Raw genomic sequence first — 20,218 nt, 5'->3', positions numbered from 1 at the left:
TACACTGTCGGCCAAAGAATTCCCGACAGTTCATAAAACCGTCGCCTATACGAGCGTCGCGAAAACTGAGTAAAATTAACGACGGTTGAAAACTGTCGGGAAAATAGTATGGGCCACGGTTTAAAACCGTCGCCTATAGTAAACACTATAGGCGACGGTTTTAAGCTGTGGCCTATACTATAGGCCACGGTTTTTAACCGTGGCCTATAGTATAGGCCATAGGCCACAGTTTAAAACCGTGGTCTATAATGTTGTAGGCACAGGTAAAAACCGTGGCCTTTAGTATAAGCCACAGTTTTAAATCATAGCCTATACTATAGGCCACTGTTTTTAACCATGACATATAATGTTTTAAGCACAGATTTAAACCGTGGCATATAATGTTTTCAATCTATTATAAATTTCGTATTTTTCAACGACGGGTTTTGCCAGTCATTGGATTGTAAAAAAAAAATAAAAAAATAATTAGGATAAAGTATATATATTGTCATTAGTGAAAGTTAAACAGATCCTGTTTTACATAGTAAAATTTTCCCTACATTAATTAATTTTTACTGTATATTGTCACTAATTAGTTAGGATAAAGTATAAACAAAAATAGAAATTGATCATTGTAAAAGCCCTTGTCGCACTGCTTGTGCTCGAACATATTCAATCCACTGATCACGCAAAATATTCATCTCGTCATTTGAGTACGGATCGCTCTTACCCTGCAAAAAAAAAATGAAAGAAATTACATATTAATTAGTAAAAGACCTTATACATTATACTAAGTCCTAGCTAACTACCACGAAATTAGTGAAAGAGAAGCTTACAATAGACTATAATTACTATGTTTACGTATTATTGTGTAATATATAATGACTACGAGAAGATAAATTTTACCATTTCTCTCACTCGGCGTATTGGATCTTCTTCGGTCATGAAACTCTCAATAAATTTCATGACATAATATCCACATTGCTTCCCGTCTGGTTGTTGTGGACATATCGGAGTTATCCACTCAATGGGACGATCATTGCGGTTAGTTAAGCTTTTATTAACTATGTTGAGCGACCTACACAAAAAGTGAAATTAGCATATAAAATATCACACACTTATTCAGAACACATATAATTGTATTTAATATGTATATAAGGAAAAGAAAGAAAAAAAAAACAAATTTGGTGGTATTTAATGTGTCTTTACTTACAAATTTAAAAATAGAGTATTGTATGAGTCTCACATTCATAACTAGAGGAATCAATATATAATTAAACAGCCACAAAAGAAATCAAACATTCTTACTCTCTCTTTCCAAAACTTTTCATATTCAATCTTCACATATATTAAGTACAATAAATATGCATTGGTTCTTAACACTTGGTTGATAAATTTACTATGTCTACATGCAGTTACTATGTCCTAATCAACAACAAAAGAAAAGGATAAAGTTAGCAGATTGCTTAAGATTTTAGGCATGTATAGAACTTACGTGTTAACAATGTATTTTAAATCTTCTGGTACATATCCATTGTTGGAATCCAAGTACGCTACTGTATGTGTACTTGGTTGGATAAGTACAACCATCCAATGATACATATTACTACACAAACAAACATGTTAGATTAACCATAAATTATGTAGAGTTATAAATTATGAAACTATAAATTTTAAATTTACTTACTAATTGTTATAGGGGGCAATAATCCATTTAGCCGGATTATCAATTTCAAGAATACGTTTGCGCAGTGCTCGAGAACGGGCATTATAATCCCCAGCATCAGAGGCAATGGCCCCAGGATTTAAAAATGCATATAGTCTGCTTAATCCATTAACATCTAGCAACCGTTCCTTCAAAAACCTGTTAAAAACACACAATTAATAACAAGCTCTCAAAACAAATTTTCAAGTTTAATAAGAATTGGATATCATACTTGCACCAGATTGCAATAGGTTGGGCTCCTAAAAATCCCATTTGGCACAATTCCTTGATGTCAATTGTTGGAAGCCATATCGAGTCGTTTTCAACCCCAAATAAATCCTTGCTGGCCTCAAAGTGGATTGTTGTTGTTTTTGGCCACATGTTGAGTAACTTAAAAAAGTTGTTGATTATTGAAGTCCTTTTTGGTGCAACGTAGCGACCCTTTTTACTTGGCCTCTCTGGTATTTTTTGAGGCTGTGTTCGAGGACCAAGTAATTCTTCAGATACTTGTCCTTTTCCACTCACAGGTGGCTTCTTCTGCATTTGGTTATTGGGGCGTTGCGTCTATATGGAAGACAAAACAATTAAGTTAGAGTTTTTAACTAATCAATAAACATATTAAGTTAAGGGAATTAATTAAAACATACCAACTCTACTCCAACTGGCGTAATGTAGTCCTTTAGCCATGCTACATAAAGTCCTACAGCATGACCTACAGTGGTGTATCCATTTTGAACGACGGGACATGGAAGACGGGCATTTTCTACATAGACTTCATCGATGAAAACCCGACGATAATCCTTGTAGAGGAAATCAGAACCCTGGACTGAGAACTTGCCATTCTTCAAATATTGCTCCTTCACCATGAATCCCTTAGCAACTTTCAATGACAATCCACTAGGCTCCAACCGAACATGCAGCCAACATGGATATTTCTGTATTTCAAAATTAAAAAAAAAGGAATCAATACAATTTGTAAATTGACAATACAAATTAAAAAGTAATATTGAGATTACCTTTTCTGAAATGCCATCGGTATGTGGCGGTGGAGCTGGTGGAGCGGTTACCTTCTCAGCATGCAGTGTACTCGGTTGTCGTGGAGCAGAGACATGGACAGGACTTTGTGGTTGTGCTTCAGGAGCAGAAACAATGTCATCATCACGGGCTAGTTTGTTTGATTCTCCTCCAACACCCGAACCAGACGCATGTGATGTACCCGCAACACCACTATGCTGGGAACGAACTATACGCAGGAGTTCATCCATTTGTTCTTTAAGCTGTCTATTACTCTCCTCTGTCTCACGGAGTCGCTTATCCATATCTGACAATGCTTCATTATCCTCATCTTTATTCTTCCTCTTTGTAGGGCGTGGAGTGTGGAAAAATTGGGTTTGAGTGACACCATAACCCAAGCCCCGGACTCGACCACCATGTTCATCTGTCCCAAGGGCCATGGTCAAGATGTCATTCTTCCCTTCCACACTTATTGTTCCCTCTTCGAGTTGCTTTCGCAAGTCATCCTACAAACATAATAAATAAATAGAGTTAGAATTAAATTATGAAACATAAAAATATAAATGCAATTAGACTTTAAACTTACAATGCGTTGGGCAACTTCCACAGCTGGGCCTTCCAACTCGCCTTTACTGTTTGTGCGAAGTCTCTTCCATAAATCGGCTCTATCAATTTTGACCAATTGGTGGCCTAACTCTTTCTCCATCTGTAACTCCACCATCCTCGCACCACCTCGTCCAGAGCGGTGGGGGTAAATATTTTTTGCCCTGCTAGCTTGGGCATTCTTTCTTGTCACCCCCCATTCTTTAGTTAATCTTGAAGCCACAAACTCTGTCCACTCGGTCTCATCGATTATGTCTTCGTACAATCTCGGTGGCTTCTCAAGAAGTTGTGGAGCCACATCTTTAACCTTGTAAATACCTTTTGTTAAGGTGTTTTTCCAATCCCGCCATCTCTCCCCAGCTTTTTGAATTGTTCGTCTCTTTGCCTCCTCTTCCAGCTCGAACTTACCCTGCAAAATTTGGAAATTATAGTTATAGATACAAATCATAATCAATAGTAAAAAAAACAAGAATAGTAGTATAAGTATTACCTTAACATCATTCCATAATCTGTTCTTCAGCTCCTTATCAATTTGTGGCCACTTTTTATTCACAAGTGGTATGTTAATTCGAACCCACACCCCAATCCGGGAAACTAAATCAGTTGCTGCTTTTCCCCATTGTTGTCCGAGGTTGTTGTACTCAATTTCTAATTTTTTGCCCTCGCTTGCCAGCCTCGTTATATCTAGTCTTTTGGTTCTACCCCTAGTATTTTTCTGCTTTGGTGGGGGTTCTTCAACTTCAATATTAGGTTCTTCAACTTCATTATTATGTTCTTCAGGCATGAATGATTCTTCATATTGAGCCCACTCATCATCGTCATTTGGTGCTGGTTCCATAATAAATAGTCCTACACAAATTTAAAAATCTACATTAGAATATACAATAATATACAAATTGATAGCCACAAAAGAATACATGTTAAAAAGAATACCAACACATGTTGAAAAACTCATGGCTTGATAGTTTCATTCACCCATAACCCCTCCCCATCATCACGAGATGATACGACATCGTCCCCAACGGTGACATCAATAGGTGGTGGAGTGATTTGATGAATTTGCTCACTTATCATAAGATCATCGCCATTATGCTCTTGGTTAGCATAGTCTTTTGCTTGCGTTGTCATGACAACTGACCAGCGTGCATCTAATGGGTCACTCATGTAAAACACCTGAGTGGCTTGAGACGCCATTACAAACCTATCAGACTTGTGGCCTATTCGATTCAAGTCCACTAATTTGAATCCAAGTTCATCGTCTTTAACCCCATTATCACTCCTAACCCAATCACAAAGAAAAACAGGAATTTGAAAACTACTGTAATCTAATTCCCAAATTTCTTGAATTACACCGTAAAAAGACATATTACATTCAATTGGGTTTTTATCTTTTGAACTAGATATTTGGAAAGCTCTAGCAACTATCATGACACCGCTATTTTGTGTTTTTCTAGATTTATCACGATCTTTGGTACAAAATTTAGTACTATTTATATAGTACGATTGGTACTTGAGTACATCACACGAAGGACCTCGTGATATGCAAAGCAGTGTGTTGGATACATTGCTTGGGGATTCACAATTTTCAGCATATACCTAATATGCACCAATGAAATAGTGAGCACATGTGTATATATAAGATATGAAACAAAACAATAATGTTAATATATAATACCTTTTTTTTTAACCATGTACTGAAATTTCGATAATGTTCATCTTGTACCCATTTTTGATTCCTTGCCTTAGTCGGATTATTACTCTTAATCCAATTAAAATGTTCCCTTCAACATAATAAAGCATTCGATTGATTTTAGTTTCAATTGAATATTATTAATTTGTTTTAAGTATGAATAGTTGATTTAATCTTACTCAATGTATGGTTGGACCTCGTCAATATTTTGCAAGACGAGACGATGCGCTTCTTCACGATCAGCTCGACTTACACCGCAAACAGAAACACCCCTACTCCCTTTACTTATTTCACTATTGACCCGAGTAGGACAAGCGCCAATAGTTGTAACCTCTGACAAGTAGTCTGAACAGAATTCAATCGTCTCTTCAACAATGTATGATTCAACAATACAACCCTCGGGCCTACTTCTATTTCTCACATAACCCTTTAAGATTTTCATGTATCGTTCAAATGGGTACATCCACCTCATGCCACCTTTGGTCCACACAACTTTACCTCTCTCACCAAATGCAATCGTTAGGTGAACCATTATGTCAAAAAAAGAAGGCGGAAAAAATTACTCCAAATAACACAACACTTCTACGATTTCTAACCCGAGGTTCTCTAACTTTGTGACATCAATCACTTTACAACAAAGAGATTTGAAGAACAAACACAACCTTGTGATTGCATATCGAACTTTTTTAGGCAACACAGAACGGATACTCACTGGTAGAATGTGTTGAATTAATATATGATGATCATGAGATTTCAGACCACTCAAAATTAACTTACTCATATCTACCCAGTCAGAGACATTTGAGGAGTACCCTTCCGGTACCTTCACATTGGAGATAGAACTACACAAAGATTGTTTTTCTACTTTAGTCAGAGCATGACAAGCCTAAGTGGTAAAAATGTACGTCCACCAACAACTTGTGGGTGTAAATTGGCCCGTATTCCTAATTCTTTCAAATCTAGGCGAGATTTAATTCCATCTTTACTCCGCCCGGGAATATTGAACAAGGTATTAAGCAAGCTGTCTGACACATTCTTCTCAATATGCATCACGTCTAGATTATGACGCAACGCCAAATGCTTCCAATATTCGAGCTCAAAAAATATTGACTTCTTTTTCCATGGCCCCTGATGTTCACTTGCAGCAACGTCACTTTTCTCACGCTGACCTTTTCTTTTCTTCGAAGTCAATTTTCGCTTTCCAAGGTGGAATTGAACTTTATTCAACTTTTCTAACAATTCTTCTCCTTGCAAAGGTGACGGCGGCATTTCTAATTCTTGCTTACCATCGAATGCTTTTTTCCAAGTCCTAAATACATGTCCTGTAGGCAAAAACTTTCGGTGTCCCATATAACTCATTTTCTTCGAGTGTTTTAACCACATAGAACATGTTCTCTCCTCACAAATTGGGCATGCATTGTACCCTTTCACACTGTATCCAGAAAGCTTTCCAAAAGCTGGAAAATCATTTATGGTCCACAGTAATATAGCCTTAAGATTAAAGTCTTCATTCCTAAAGGCATCGTATGCAGGAACACCCTCATACCATAATTGACTCAAATCATCAACTAGAGGAGCTAAATACACATCAATGTTATTACCAGGCTGTGAAGGGCCAGCTATCAACAATGTGAGCATAGTGAACTTTCTCTTCATTACCAACCAAGGCGGTAAATTATACATCACAAGCAAAACTGGCCAACAACTATACTTACTACTAAGGGTGGTATGTGGATTAATTCCATCTGCAGAAAGACCAAGACGGATATTCCTAGGTTCATTTGCAAATTCAGGCCACCTAGCATCGATTGTTTTCCAAGCAGGGGAGTCAGCTGGATGTCTCATCTTACCATCTAGTTTTCTATCGGTGGCATGCCAGGTCAAATTTTTTGCATGATTGACATTTCGAAAGAATCGAACCAAACGAGGTATTGGGGGTAAGTACCATAATACCTTTGCAGGGACACCAATCTTTACCTCATCAGAATTCTTTTTCTTTTGCCACCTAGACTCACCGCACGTGGGACACGATATTGCATCCACAAAACTCTTACGATATAGAATGCAATCATTAGGACATGCATGTATCTTTTCATATTGCATACCTAAGGAAGACAGTGTCTTCTTTGCCTCGTAGAAAGACAAAGGCATCTCATTACCTTCAGGTAATAACTCTACTAGAAAAGCTAGTAAATCCGTAAAACTTTTATCACTCCACCCATGTTTCGCTTTTATATTGTATAATCTAACAAGCGTAGACAATTTAGTAAACCTATTACAATTAGGGTAAATAGGTTTCTCAGCATCCTCTACAAAATTTTGAAATTCCAATGGATCGACATTTGATTGAAATTGTGCATCTCCTATCATTTCTGGAATGTGATCATCCTGATAATCCAAGTTAACATTCTTAACCTTCTTAGACTTAGATGTTTCCTCGCCATGAACTCTAATATTTTCCCCGTGGTAACACCAAACCTTATAACTCTTGTCTATTCCGTTCCTAAATAAATGCTCCTTTATTTTACTAGTATTCATACGCTCCATGTTACCACATTTAAGACAAGGACAAAGAATCAACTTTGGATTTTTTGCGTGCTTATGACAAAAATCCAAAAAAAAGTCAACACCTTCCTTATACTCTGCTGATAATCTATTCGCACTCATCCAATTTCTATCCATTTTGCAACTTCTAAAAAAGAAAAAAAAAACTTTATTAAATTATTTGTTTGAATGTGTATTTATTAATCACCACACATATAAATTTTCACTAAGTTCTTACATTTTTTATCTAAAATTTATGTATTTTTAATGAAATTTATCCTAATTCGACCGAAATTTCGACAGCATAACAACTGTAATTGGACGTTCCCAAAAATTTTAAACATGCAAAAAACAAAAAACAAACACACAAAATAATACAAAACTAACAAAACAATATTAAAACTATCCACCCATCCGACCGCAGTACATGTATATTCACAGAACCTACTTCACTACGGATGAATATCTAAGATATTCAAACTCCACTAAATTAAGAATTTAAAGTTTTAGTGATTATACCTTTCTCCGATAAAGTTAGCTACTTGTGTACTCTTCAATCAACACAAACCACTCGATACCTAAAAATTAAATTTAAAATATGCATCAATAATATTTGCTTTTTCATGGGCTATTAACTCTTTTAGCTATTATTGATCAGAGTTACTTACACTTTTCTTTTGTTGGACCTCTTTCATATACAGTAGAAGCAGAAAGAATCTTAGTTGATCGTGTTGCTCATCTTAATCCTTCTGATGGAGGTTCTGCTACAACACAATGTAATTTTGATTTATCTTTGTTGCCAATAAAAATTAATAATAATAATAAGTCATTCATCCATTAAAATTTCAAGAACTTTAGCCACATTTGAAACAAGCATTGATTTTGTATTCTACTATCGGTGATATATAATAACTAAAACTATTTCTGAAAAAATAGAAAACAGAAACCCCGAGATTTAACATGAAATATTATCAAGAAGTAAGAAAAGGAAGAGTCAAACAGAATCTTAGACTTATTGAATCGGATCTTCATGGATCAAAAACTCTGATGAACAATAAAAAATTCATAACAAAGTAAATTCTCTTTGTATAATCGATGCACTGGAAAACCCATGAAAAAATTCCAGCAATAAACAAAAGAATACAGTTGAAAATCGCAACTGAAATAGCATTAATAGATCACTAGCCATTAAAATTGCTAACGGCCAAATTCGAAAGTTGACTTGAGACGAAAAAAAGAGTGTCAATATTCAAACTTAGGTATCACGTATAACAAAAACCCTCAAAGCAATCAATACAAAACAGATAACAAAATCAAAACTTGATCACAAATATTAATTACTTAGAAGAAAACTAGTTAATTCAAAAAAAAAAAAAGAAGAAACTTAACTTACCTGTTCATGTGAAAAAGAAGAGAAAAACTTGATCATTCAGATGCAAATTGTCCTAATCTACAAACTAACTACCTAGTTTGGCCAATTACTTCGGATTCCTATTACTTCTTAAATCTGTTTATGAGTCAAGAATATGATCCTATTGGTTGGTGTAAATATTATATATAAATTTTGAAACTAGTGCAGAAACAAGTTTGCTTATGCCATAAAAAAAGTTTGTGTAAATTTGCTTCATATTTTGAAGCCCTTAAAGCTCATCGAATCTGATTCCAATGGCCTGACCTGCTGAGCTCTTAATCCAAAGCTTCTTCTTCCAGAGTCTCTCCTAAATTAATTAGTAAGTTTAATACACAAATTGTTCTTGTTAAAATATTTTAGTTTTAGTTCTATTATACATGAATCATATGTAAATGTATCTGATTTCCACTGTTTTTTCTTTTCTTAATTTTTTGTTTCAGAATATCATAAATCAGATTCAGAATATGTCGTTTTGCATTAATTGTTGTCGTTTTGATCAACATGTCATGTTTTATTAAGATAAAATACTAATTGGGGCTCTTATTTTCAGAGTTGATAAGTTAATTTCAAAATGAAAATCTTTCTTATTATTATTATTATTATTAATTTCAAAAGTAATCATAAAACACAATTTTATCAATCATAATTAAACTTAGCATAAGAGATAGAAAGAACAATTGTAAAGACAAAATTATATAGTCTCAGTTATAGATTCTTCTAATTTCTCAGCTACGAACCAATGGATTAACAATAAGAAACAATTCCAAGTTTTCTTTTTTTGACAAAAATTACTCACATACAGATTTGATTCATTCTTCATCTTTATAATTCATATATAAAATGACTAAAAACAAAAACTAATTGAACATGTCATTATTCTCAATGGTTCTCTGTTTTCTCGGCATCCAAACAACCTTGATTCAATTCAATAATCCAGAATTTTAAAACAACAAAAAATGATATTTATAAATAAATAAAACAGAGCATTATTCATTACCTGTCCACTCTTCCTTCACAACTGATCGAACCCATTTCGGGAGGTCCAAAATCTGTTCTTCATCCTCAACGCGATTAGGCCAAGTACTGGCCAGAGAAGGGTATTGTGAAGGTGCTCTTCCCGTAAGAACTTCAAAAAGCAAGACACCAAAGTTGTACATATCAGCTTTCTGAGATAGCCCAATAAAAAAATGATAAACAAAAATCTAGAAAGATAAAACTTACAAAAGGCAAGAGCTGAAGCATACCAGAGTATCAAGAGCTGAAGCAGAATCGATGATCGGATCTGAGGTTGAAGGAGGGGCTCTCGGCAGTGGAGGGGTGGCGGAGCTGCGTCGCCGGTGGTGTGATTTCCGTCACCGTTAGAGAGAGAGAGAGAGAGGGAGATAGATGAGTGAGATCGAGAGAGGGAGATTATCGAGAGAGGGAGATAGAGTGAGTGAGATCAAGAGAGGGAGATAGAGTGAGTGAGATCAAGAGAGGGAGATAGAGTGAGTGAGATCGAGAGAGTGAGATGGAGTGAGTGAGTGGGTGAGAGATGGAAATAAATGGAGGGAATAATAAGGCAAAATGGGGGGAAAGCAAAAATTATATAATTTTACTTTAACCTTATACCCGACGGTTTTGAACCGTCGGGCAAAGAATGAGCCACATTTTAAAACTGTGGCGAATACTTTCCCCGACGGTTCTAAACCGTGGCGAATAGTGCATCAATTTTTTTTTTTAATTTTTTCTCTACATTTATTAACTGTCGCCTATTGTTTACGAGTGTTCAAAACTGTCGCCTATAGTACAATATAGGCGACGGTTTTAAACACTCAGATAATTTTTTTAGCGACGGGTATCCAAAAAAAGCGTTTTTGGGACCGTCGCGAATTTGGCCTTTTGTAGTAGTGATCTATGCTTTCAATGACTATTGGTAAAGAGAGTTTTTGGAAAGATTTGCAAATTCTAGCTATGGACAATAAGGTTGTTTTGGATTATGATAAGAGATTTCAATTTGATTATAAAAATCAAATCTGAAGTTGATCTTTCTTTCTGCTTAATTCTGACTCAATCTCTCTCTGTTTCTTTCTCACTTTCTAGCCTTTTCTATTGATACAATGAGGAGCTTTATATAATGTTAGTAGCTGACATGTCCAGCACTTAACAGCTCAGCCAAATCGGTTTATAACTAACTAACCGACTTACTAAAACAAGAAAGTTTGTAACTAAAATATCAGTTGAACACAACCATATTTGGAGAAAAAACCAATTTAGTTTAAAATGGATTATCTTCCACAAATTTCACCTTAATCCATTTAAACTGAACCTTAACAAAACTTACTACACTTGGGGGAGTGATCTTGTTGCACTAGTCAGGACCTATGTCAAGCAAATCCAAACAATGTCGGAATTTGCCCACTAGCAACACTTTAGTTCCTGCATCAGCAGGCTTCTCATCACTTGGAACTTTATCGAGATTAACTTCATCATTCTCTATCTTTTCTCTTATCCAAAATCTTCTGATATCGATGTGTTTAGATCTCTCATGATACACAAGATTCTTGTTTAGGTGAATAGAGGATTGACTGTTTGAAAACACAATAACTTTGCCTTTTATCATCTATAGTTCTTCTAGAATTCCTTTGATCCATACAGCTTCCTTGAACGCCTCTGTTGTTGGCATGAACTCAGCTTCTGTGGTGGAGAGAGCTACAACAGGTTGCAGTTGAGATTTCCAACTTATGCAACATGTGTTTAGCTGAAAACAGTAGCTTGTTAGAGATTTCCTTGTATCCCTATTCAATGCATAATCGGCATCAAGAAAACCTTCAAGTTCCACCTTGATTCCTGCCTTCTTAAATTTCAAACCATAATGAGTTGTTGTCTTGAGATACCTTAGCAACCACTTGACTCCTTTCCAGTGTTCTTCACCAGGGTTAGACATGTATCTGCTGAGTGTACTAACATCATATACAATGTTAGGTTGGGTGCTAATTATAGCATACATCACACTTCCAATTGCTTCAGCATATGGTACTTCTGCCATTTGTTTCATTTCTTTGTCATCCTTGGGAGAATGATCTGTTGAAAACACAAGATGTCCAGCAAGTGGGACTTTTGTTTCTTTAGAATCATTCATCTTGAATTTCCTTAAGACAGCTTCAATGTAATTTCCTTGAGTTAATGTCATTTTGTGGTTCTTTCTGTCTCTCAGTATTTCGATCCCCAAAATTTTCTTAGCCACTCCTAAGTCTTTCATCTCAAATTCACTATTGAGGACATACTTTAGTTTGTTAATCTGATTTTGGTCCTTTCCCATGATTAACATATCATCGACATACACTAGTAGAAATGTAGCAGCTTGTGATTTCAGATTTGTAAAGTAGAGGCACGTATCATATTTTGATCTTGAGTAACCAACCTTTGTCAATACTGAGTCGAATTTCTTATACCATTATCGAGGTGATTGCTTCAAACCATATAGAGATCTCTTCAGCAAGCACACAAGTTTACCATCCTTGGATTCCACCTTGAATCCATCAGGCTGTCTCATGTAGATAGGTTCTTCAAGCCTTCCATTTAGAAATGCAGTCTTCACATCCATTTGCTCTATGTCCCAATCAAATTGTACTGCAAGTGCCAACATCATTCTGATGGTTTTCATTTTAACCACTGGAGAGAATATCTCTGAGTAAACAACACCTTCAACCTGAGTAAAACCTTAAGCTACCAACCTTGCTTTGTACAATATAGGCTCATCATCAGTCATTCCTTCATTGTGTCTAAAAATTCATTTACAACCAATTACCTTCTGTCCTTCTGGTTTAAGAACTACAACCCAGGTCTTTTTTTTCTTTAATGACTGCATTTCTGAATTCATTGCAGCATTCCACTTCTTGGCTTGTTTACTGTTGATGGCTTCAAGGTATGTCTTTGGCACTTTATCTTGAGACTCCATTGTCATGGAAAGTGCATAGTCAATAATATCAGCTTCAGCATACTTAGCAGGAGGTCTGATTTCTCTCCTAACTCGATCTCGAGCCAATTGGTAAGATCATCTAAGGCCTCTCCTCCATCATCAGGATCTGCTTCAGATTCTTCAGAGTTTTCTGGTGTTATTTCTTGGTCAGGAACAACTCTTTCCAACTCGATGTGAGTGCTGAATTGATCATCACCTTGCTTGCCTGAAAAATCAGAAACCACACCTTCCTTTAAATGGAAAATCATTTTCATTAAAAATCACATCTCTACTAGTTAAAATTTTGTTGGTTTCAAGAAAATATAATCTATAGCCTTTTACTCCATTAGGATAGCCCAAAAATATACATTTTATTGATCTTTTCTCAAGTTTGTCTTCTACATTTTGTGCATAAGCAACACAACCAAATATCCTTAAGTGAGACATAGATGGTGGTTTACCTGTCCATAGCTCTTCAAGAGTTTTTAGCTCAATTTTCCTATTTGGACTCCTGTTAATTAGGTAACAGTCAGTGTGCAAAGCTTCTCCCCAGAAGTGCTTCTTCAAACCTGATTCTAATAGCAAGCATCTAACCTTATTTAGCAATGTTTTATTCATTCGTTCAGCAATGCCATTTTGTTGTGGCATTTTAATCACAGTTTTATGTCTTAATTTGTATTCCAATTTTTAAACACAATTCAGTTAACTCATCATTAACAAATTCTAAACCATTGTCAGTTCTTAATACTTTGATTTTAGAATTAGTTTGGTTTTCTACAAGTGTTTTCCAATTTTTAAATTCTTCAAGACAATCATTCTTATGTCTTAACAAAAACACCCAAACTTTCCTACTAAAATCATCTACAATGGACAAGAAGTATTGTTTACCTCCTTGAGTTTTTACCTTGCTAGCTCCCCACATATCAGCATGAATATATTGTAGGACAGATTTTGCTCTGTAATTGCTATTTGAGAACTTGATCCTATGTTGCTTTCCCTGTACACATATTTCACAAAATGGTAGGTTAGCATGAGTATAGTTCTGTAGTAAACCTTGTTTAGATAACTCAACTAAACCTTGTTCACCAATGTGGCCCAATCTAGCATGCCACAGTTTCGATTCTGAGTTACACTTATCAACAGCACCAGCTTGTGCTGGTGTGACATTTTTTCCATCAAGGTAATAAAGACCATGTCTTTTGATTCCTTTCAGTACTAGCAATGAACCTTTAGTAATCTTGAGTATCCCTTTGCTTGTCTTCTAATCACATCCTTCATCATCTAATGTTCCCAAAGAAATTAAATTTCTTTTCAAATCTGGAATGTGCCTAACCTTGTGCAAGGTTTTGAATGTCCCACATCAAAACTTTTTTTTGACAATAGAACCAATTCCAACTACACTGCATTTGTGATCATTTCCCATTACAACATTGCCACCATTTATGATAGTGTAATCATGAACCAGTCCCTATTTGGACTCATGTGATATGTGCACCCACTGTCTAGGATCCAATCTTGATCTTTGAGACAAGAACTGGTGCAAGCATCACCATCAGTTGATCTCTCATCCTTAGTTTCATTATTGATGACTGTAAGCACATCTCCATTAGAATCTTCAATTACTGCATTTGAATCATTGTTACTGTCCTCTTCTTCTTTGTCTTTCTTCTTCTTTCTTTTATCTCTTAAGTCCCAACAATTCCTAATCAAGTGTCCAACTTTGCCACAATGATGAAACTTCCTTGTTTCCCTAGGTCTTGCTTTCAATCTTGAATTAGACCTTGAGTTTCCTCTGATCTCGAGCTTCCTCTTCTTGGTAATCTGCCTCGAACCATTACAACATCATCAGTTTTTGATTCTAGCTTAGCAGCTCTTTGCCAATGGAACTCAGCATCCCTTGATCTGAGTGTACTCATAATATCTTCCAAGGTTAAAGTATCCCTGGTATACATGATGACAGTTCTCATTTCCTTAAATTGGTCAGGTAAAGCATTGAGCAAAATCACTGCTTGATCCTCTTCTTTTATGGTTTCACCCATATTAGTAAGCGCCAACACAATCTTATTAAGTTCAGCAAGATTTTAATCTAATGTAACAGTAGCATTCATTTTAAATCCATAAAACTTCCCTTTCAAGAAAATCTCGGTTGCAGTAGATCGAGCCATGTACAATTGGTTGAGTTTACTCTGAATTCCAAGAGCTGTCTTCTCACCAATCATCTGCCTCAGTACATTGTCTGCAAGATTCATGACAATGGCAAATCTTGCTTGCTTCATAATAGTATCTGATTCCTTCTTCTGGGATTCATCCATTTCCTTTCTTCTTGATGTCATCAGAACCAAGATCTTCATCTAAGGCTGAGTCTAACTTCAGATAGATCAGTATTGCTAGCATCTTTTCTTTCCACAAATTGAAATCACCTTTGCCATCAAATCTTTCTAAGTCAAAACTTTTTGATGAAGAAACCATTGCAGCAGCTTCTCTGGTTTGATATCACACGGTTAGAGTTCCAGAAATTCTTAGATTCTTCCTAGTGCTTTGATAACACTATCGTAATCTAACAACATAAACTCAAACCAATTATTGATCAATTAATCAACATGTAAATGAGAAATTGAATAAGAAATTAAACAAGATAAATAAGCAATGAAAAATTGAGAGAAAAAACAAAATTTATCCTGGTTCGGATCTCAAACTTTGAGTCCTACTCCAGCTCTCCCCCAAGGAGATTTCTCCACTATGAATCAGCAATTACAAACACCAATTATATTGCAAAGCATTCAAGAACAATCACAGTTAGATTTAGCTCTCCAACACTCAAAACTAGAGCAATCCTATTAGCCAATCCTGAACTTGATCCTTCTTTCTGCATAATTCTCACTCAGCCTCTCTCTCTGTATCTTTCTCATTTTCTAGCGTTTTCTATTGAATACAATGAGGAGCTTTATATAGTGTTAGTAGCTGACATGTCCAACACTTAACAGTTCAGCCAAATCGGTTTATAACTAACTAACCGACTTACTAAAACAAGAAAGTCTGTAACTGAAATATCAGTTGAACACAACCATATTTGGAGAAAAAACCGGTTTAGTTTAAAATGGATTATCTTCCACATTACAATTGTTCACAACTTTATTCAAACCATTCTAAATTTTTCCTTGCCATTTTCTTAAGCATTACACTCTAAATTCTACTCTTAAGATCATATTTAATTCTTTTTTACAATTACATCAATTTTATAAATTTTCATATTCTAAAGAGTTTCATTCCTGCACCATCATATGTGGTAGGTTATCGTTGCTAAAGTTGCTGAAAAAAAATTAGCGCTTAAATTTGTTCATTTTCAATCTATGCAGCTACTATATAATAGCCTCAAAATCGATACTACTATAGTTTTCTAATTCATCCACTTGTTTACTTAAATATTAGTGTTATTATGTCATTTCTGTCTATATGGTTTGATATGTTAGGAGGGACTATATTTATTTTATAAATAACTAATTTAGCTAGTTTTGTTAGATCTATGTGGGTAATAGAATATTAAAAATTATAAGATTTTTTTTTTTTGAAATATTATAAGATAGTTGAAATTTGAGTCATATAATATACTACATATACTTTTATACATTACATTGGATAGATATCTAGGTAGACATAAATGTAATGTATGAAAGTATAGTATATATTATAGGGAAATTTATATGGTATACTAACTTTTGTCATTTTTTTTACAAAAATACTGCCAGGCGGTATGTTTTACTTTTTTATTGTATTTTTTTATAAGTTTCATACTGCAGTCACTACTACAAAATTGGGCTTTAGAGGCGGTTTTTAAGGGCTTTCAGCGTCGGTATTGGCGAAATTCGCTACCGACGCTGTTCTGGGTGACGCTAAATGGTTAAAAACAACCGACGCCATAGGACCCCTATGGCGTCGGTTATTTCATAATAACCGACGCCATAGGGGTCCTATGGCGTCGGTTGTTTCATATAACCGACGCCATAGGACCCATATGGCGTCGGTTATTATGAAATAACCGACGCCATAGGGTCTTCCTATGTTTTTTTTTCAGCTTCCAATTTTGTATTTTAGCATAATTTATATATATATATTATTTTATTATTAATATAATTAAATTAAGTATAAATTATATATAATAACCATAAATACAAATTAAATTGAAAAGTTGAATAAATACACATCTACATTACTCTAAGTGTTTGTATATTAGCTATCTTTTTATTAATATTTTATATTATGTGTTTGTATTTTTGTAGTATATTAGTATATTTTTATAATTTTTTTTAATATATTAGTATTGTTTTTGTAGTGTATTGTATTTTTGTAGATAAAGGGTTAAAATTTGCATGAAATTTTTTAAAAACTTTGAACATTATTAATAACTTTTGATCCGGTTGTCCGCTTGAGGCGATTTTTTTTTTTTGAACTTGGGTATTTTTTGTGTTTTATTTTGCTATTTTACTTAACATAAACTAATAGAATTCTTATTTTAAGTATTAGAATCAATGTTTATAATGTATTTGTTATTCTATTGTGTTTTGGTATATTGGTAAAAACTTATCAATCTATCCTTTTGGTCACAAGTTCAAATCCCAATATAGACCTTTTTTGTATTTTTTTTATAGCTTACTATATCTATCCTTAGCACTCAACAATATATATCCTATGTATTACATCAATATTATTCTAAAATTACTCTAAGCATTTAAAGATTATCTAAATATATATGAAAAATATTCTTATAAAAGTAGGTTAACAAAAGCATACCTTATACCAAAAATTATGTACTTGTCTTCCGATAAAGTCACTTCCGATAAAATCCTAACAACCAAGTTTAAGAGAAATTAAAATCAAATATTATCCTAATTTTACTGAAATTTCGGTAGCATAACGACTATAATTGAACGTTTACGAAAAATTCAAACCTATTAATAACAACAAAACACAATTCAAAACAATATGAAATCACAACAACATTTAGCAATATAAAAATTTACCACCCATTCGACTGCAGTACATGTATTCACAGAACCTACTTCACTAAGGATGAATATTGAAGATATTCAAACTCATCTAACATGCATATTATTTCACCCATCGATCCGGCGCATTACAAAATATTACAGAACCTACTTCACTACGGATGAATATTTAAGATATTCAAACTCTACTAAGCATTCATAATTAATTTATAATAAAATTTAGTGAGTGTATACCTCGAGCTAACTAGAAACCGATCAATACCAAATAAGTCAGATCCTTGCAAATTGACCTCACAACCTACAACATAAAGAAATACTACAAAATTACAATTTTTTTTATTTAGCTACTTACTAGTTATATAATTTATGAGTATTTAGTTACTAACTAGTTAATTTATTGCTAACTAGTTAAAAATACATGAATAGAATGAAAATTAGTAACTTGCTAAGTAGTTGTAATTAACAATCTACTAGCTACTAAAAAAATAAAAACACATGAATAAAATTGAAAATAGAAAAAAATTGATACAAAATAGAGTTAATTTTTAAACTTTTGTTTCTAAACTAATTTTTTAGAAAACAATTTCTAAACTTTTATTTTAATACTCTCTTATCTCATTCCCATTCACAATATTTAACAAAACTATTTGTTTAAAATACTCAATATATACATATACAATATATAAAATACTCTCCTATTTATCTCATTTCTCATTCATAATATATACACACACAATACATATTTAATACAACACAAAATACATACATATATACTCTCCTATATCACATTTTTCATTCACAATATATATACACATAATACATTTCTCATTCACAATATATACACACAATACATATTTAATAATATAGAAAAACCCTAAAAAAATTTATAAAATAAAAAATAAAGCAATGTACAGTACTAAAATTAGTAGAAATTAGATTTATACCTTAATAGACGTTGAAATACAATGTTTTCTCCACTAAAAACGGTGGCCGGAGGTATAACCACCACCACCACTACCTCTACCTTCGGTTTACCCTAAAAAATGAGGAAAAATGTGATCTTTTCAGGTATATAGTTTTAGGTATGAAAAATAGAAGATTTAAAAACAAAAATGAGCTAAAATGGTGAAAAAATGGTGAAATGGGGATGGTTTTTCGTGGTGGTTGGCGGAGAGGGTTTGGGGTTCTCTGGTTTGGGGGTTTCTGGGTTGGCTGGTCGAATGAGGAAGATGATGGGCTGGGCTAGGGTTATAAACCCTTTAGGCGTCGGTTTTTTTAGAAATAACCGACGCCATAGGGGACACCCTATTGCGTCGGTTATTTCCAAAAAACCGACGCCATAGGTAGTGTCAAAATCCCTTCAAAAAGATTTCAACCCTATGACGTCGGTTCTTTAATATTTACTGAAAAAAAGTGCCTCTAAAAGTTTGGTTTGTAGTAGTGAGTATACTGTGTTAAGTTTTCACTAGTGTTCTACTAGTGTTTTACTGGTGTTCTACTATTGTTTTGAGTTGTTCTGCTGTGTGTTTTACTGGTGTTTTATAAAAACACAGTATTTTTGAAAAGATTTTCGTGTGACAGTATTTTTGTAAAAGTTAACCTAAATTTCAGTATTTTTGTAAATTTTCCTATATTATACTATTGTATAGATTTATATATATACATAATTGAATGATTTCAGGAAGTGTACATGTATAAAATAAATCTGTAGGAGAGTAAAATGAATAACATAAATTAAGATAGAGAGAGAGATGGAAAAGGGAGGTGTACCACCAATATATTTAGGGCTTAAGTTAGGGTGCAGCAACTACAGGGGGATGGGGACTGAACGTATCTCATATGCATTCAACACAATGGGTCCCATATAAAAAGAGAGAATTTGGGTCCCACTTTGGAAAATGAGAGATTGTACATCTAATTAAGCATCATTTGCAAGTTGCAACCCTTGCAAGAACTTCCGAACTTCTCGACCTCATTCAAGGACACTTTGTTACCTAACTTACTATATATTTTCATTAAAATTCAAAAACAAATATACGTTTCTTTTGGAGTAATAATGTCTTACTCGTATATTTCGTGGGGTTCTATTTCAATTTAATGATGTCTCTCTCTCTCTCTTTTTGTTTTTTCATAATTCATTTTCAATTTTTTCATCTGGATTCTCCATGTGAATGAAGCTTTTATGAAGAGGACCCCCCCAATTTAGGGTTCTGTGTGGACTCCACTACCTCTTTTTTCCTTTATGCAATTAAATTACATCTTCCCAACTTTTTAAATGTTTGTTTTAGAATTTTGTCCTACATTTGTGAATTCCTTTCATTTTTATTAA

At 34.1% G+C, this 20,218-nt stretch overlaps 3 protein-coding genes and 1 long non-coding RNA gene across 4 annotated transcripts in view; 1 reads left to right on the top strand and 3 right to left on the bottom strand.

Moving 5' to 3' along the window:
* LOC115715630 (transcription factor SPEECHLESS) overlaps window positions 1-20,218 on the top strand; it is an 80,604-nt gene that overhangs the window by 25,461 nt on the left and 34,925 nt on the right. The window lies entirely within an intron of this gene.
* On the bottom strand, window positions 466-5,453 carry LOC115719920 (uncharacterized). The gene is made up of 10 exons (XM_061116001.1): window positions 4,235-5,453; window positions 3,792-4,150; window positions 3,285-3,710; window positions 2,701-3,204; window positions 2,332-2,619; window positions 1,917-2,248; window positions 1,667-1,843; window positions 1,475-1,585; window positions 886-1,057; window positions 466-710 (listed from the first exon to the last, which is right to left on the bottom strand). Exons 1-10 carry the CDS (start codon window positions 4,254-4,256, stop codon window positions 609-611), a joined length of 2,493 nt encoding a protein of 830 aa, XP_060971984.1. The 5' UTR covers window positions 4,257-5,453; the 3' UTR covers window positions 466-608.
* LOC115717653 (uncharacterized) lies at window positions 5,862-8,222 on the bottom strand. Its single transcript, XM_030646635.2, has 2 exons — window positions 8,055-8,222; window positions 5,862-7,683 (listed from the first exon to the last, which is right to left on the bottom strand). Exon 2 carries the CDS (start codon window positions 7,671-7,673, stop codon window positions 5,862-5,864), a length of 1,812 nt encoding a protein of 603 aa, XP_030502495.2. The 5' UTR covers window positions 7,674-7,683; window positions 8,055-8,222.
* Window positions 17,301-19,162, bottom strand: LOC133038536 (uncharacterized). Its single transcript, XR_009688057.1, has 3 exons — window positions 18,834-19,162; window positions 18,124-18,187; window positions 17,301-17,728 (listed from the first exon to the last, which is right to left on the bottom strand). It is a non-coding gene; the product is annotated as an uncharacterized LOC133038536 (long non-coding RNA).

Source organism: Cannabis sativa, chromosome 5 (assembly GCF_029168945.1).
Source record: "Cannabis sativa cultivar Pink pepper isolate KNU-18-1 chromosome 5, ASM2916894v1, whole genome shotgun sequence".
NCBI classification, from domain to species: Eukaryota; Viridiplantae; Streptophyta; class Magnoliopsida; order Rosales; family Cannabaceae; genus Cannabis; species Cannabis sativa.
Note: the sequence above shows the minus strand (reverse complement) of the source record. Positions and strands in the feature narration are given on the sequence as shown.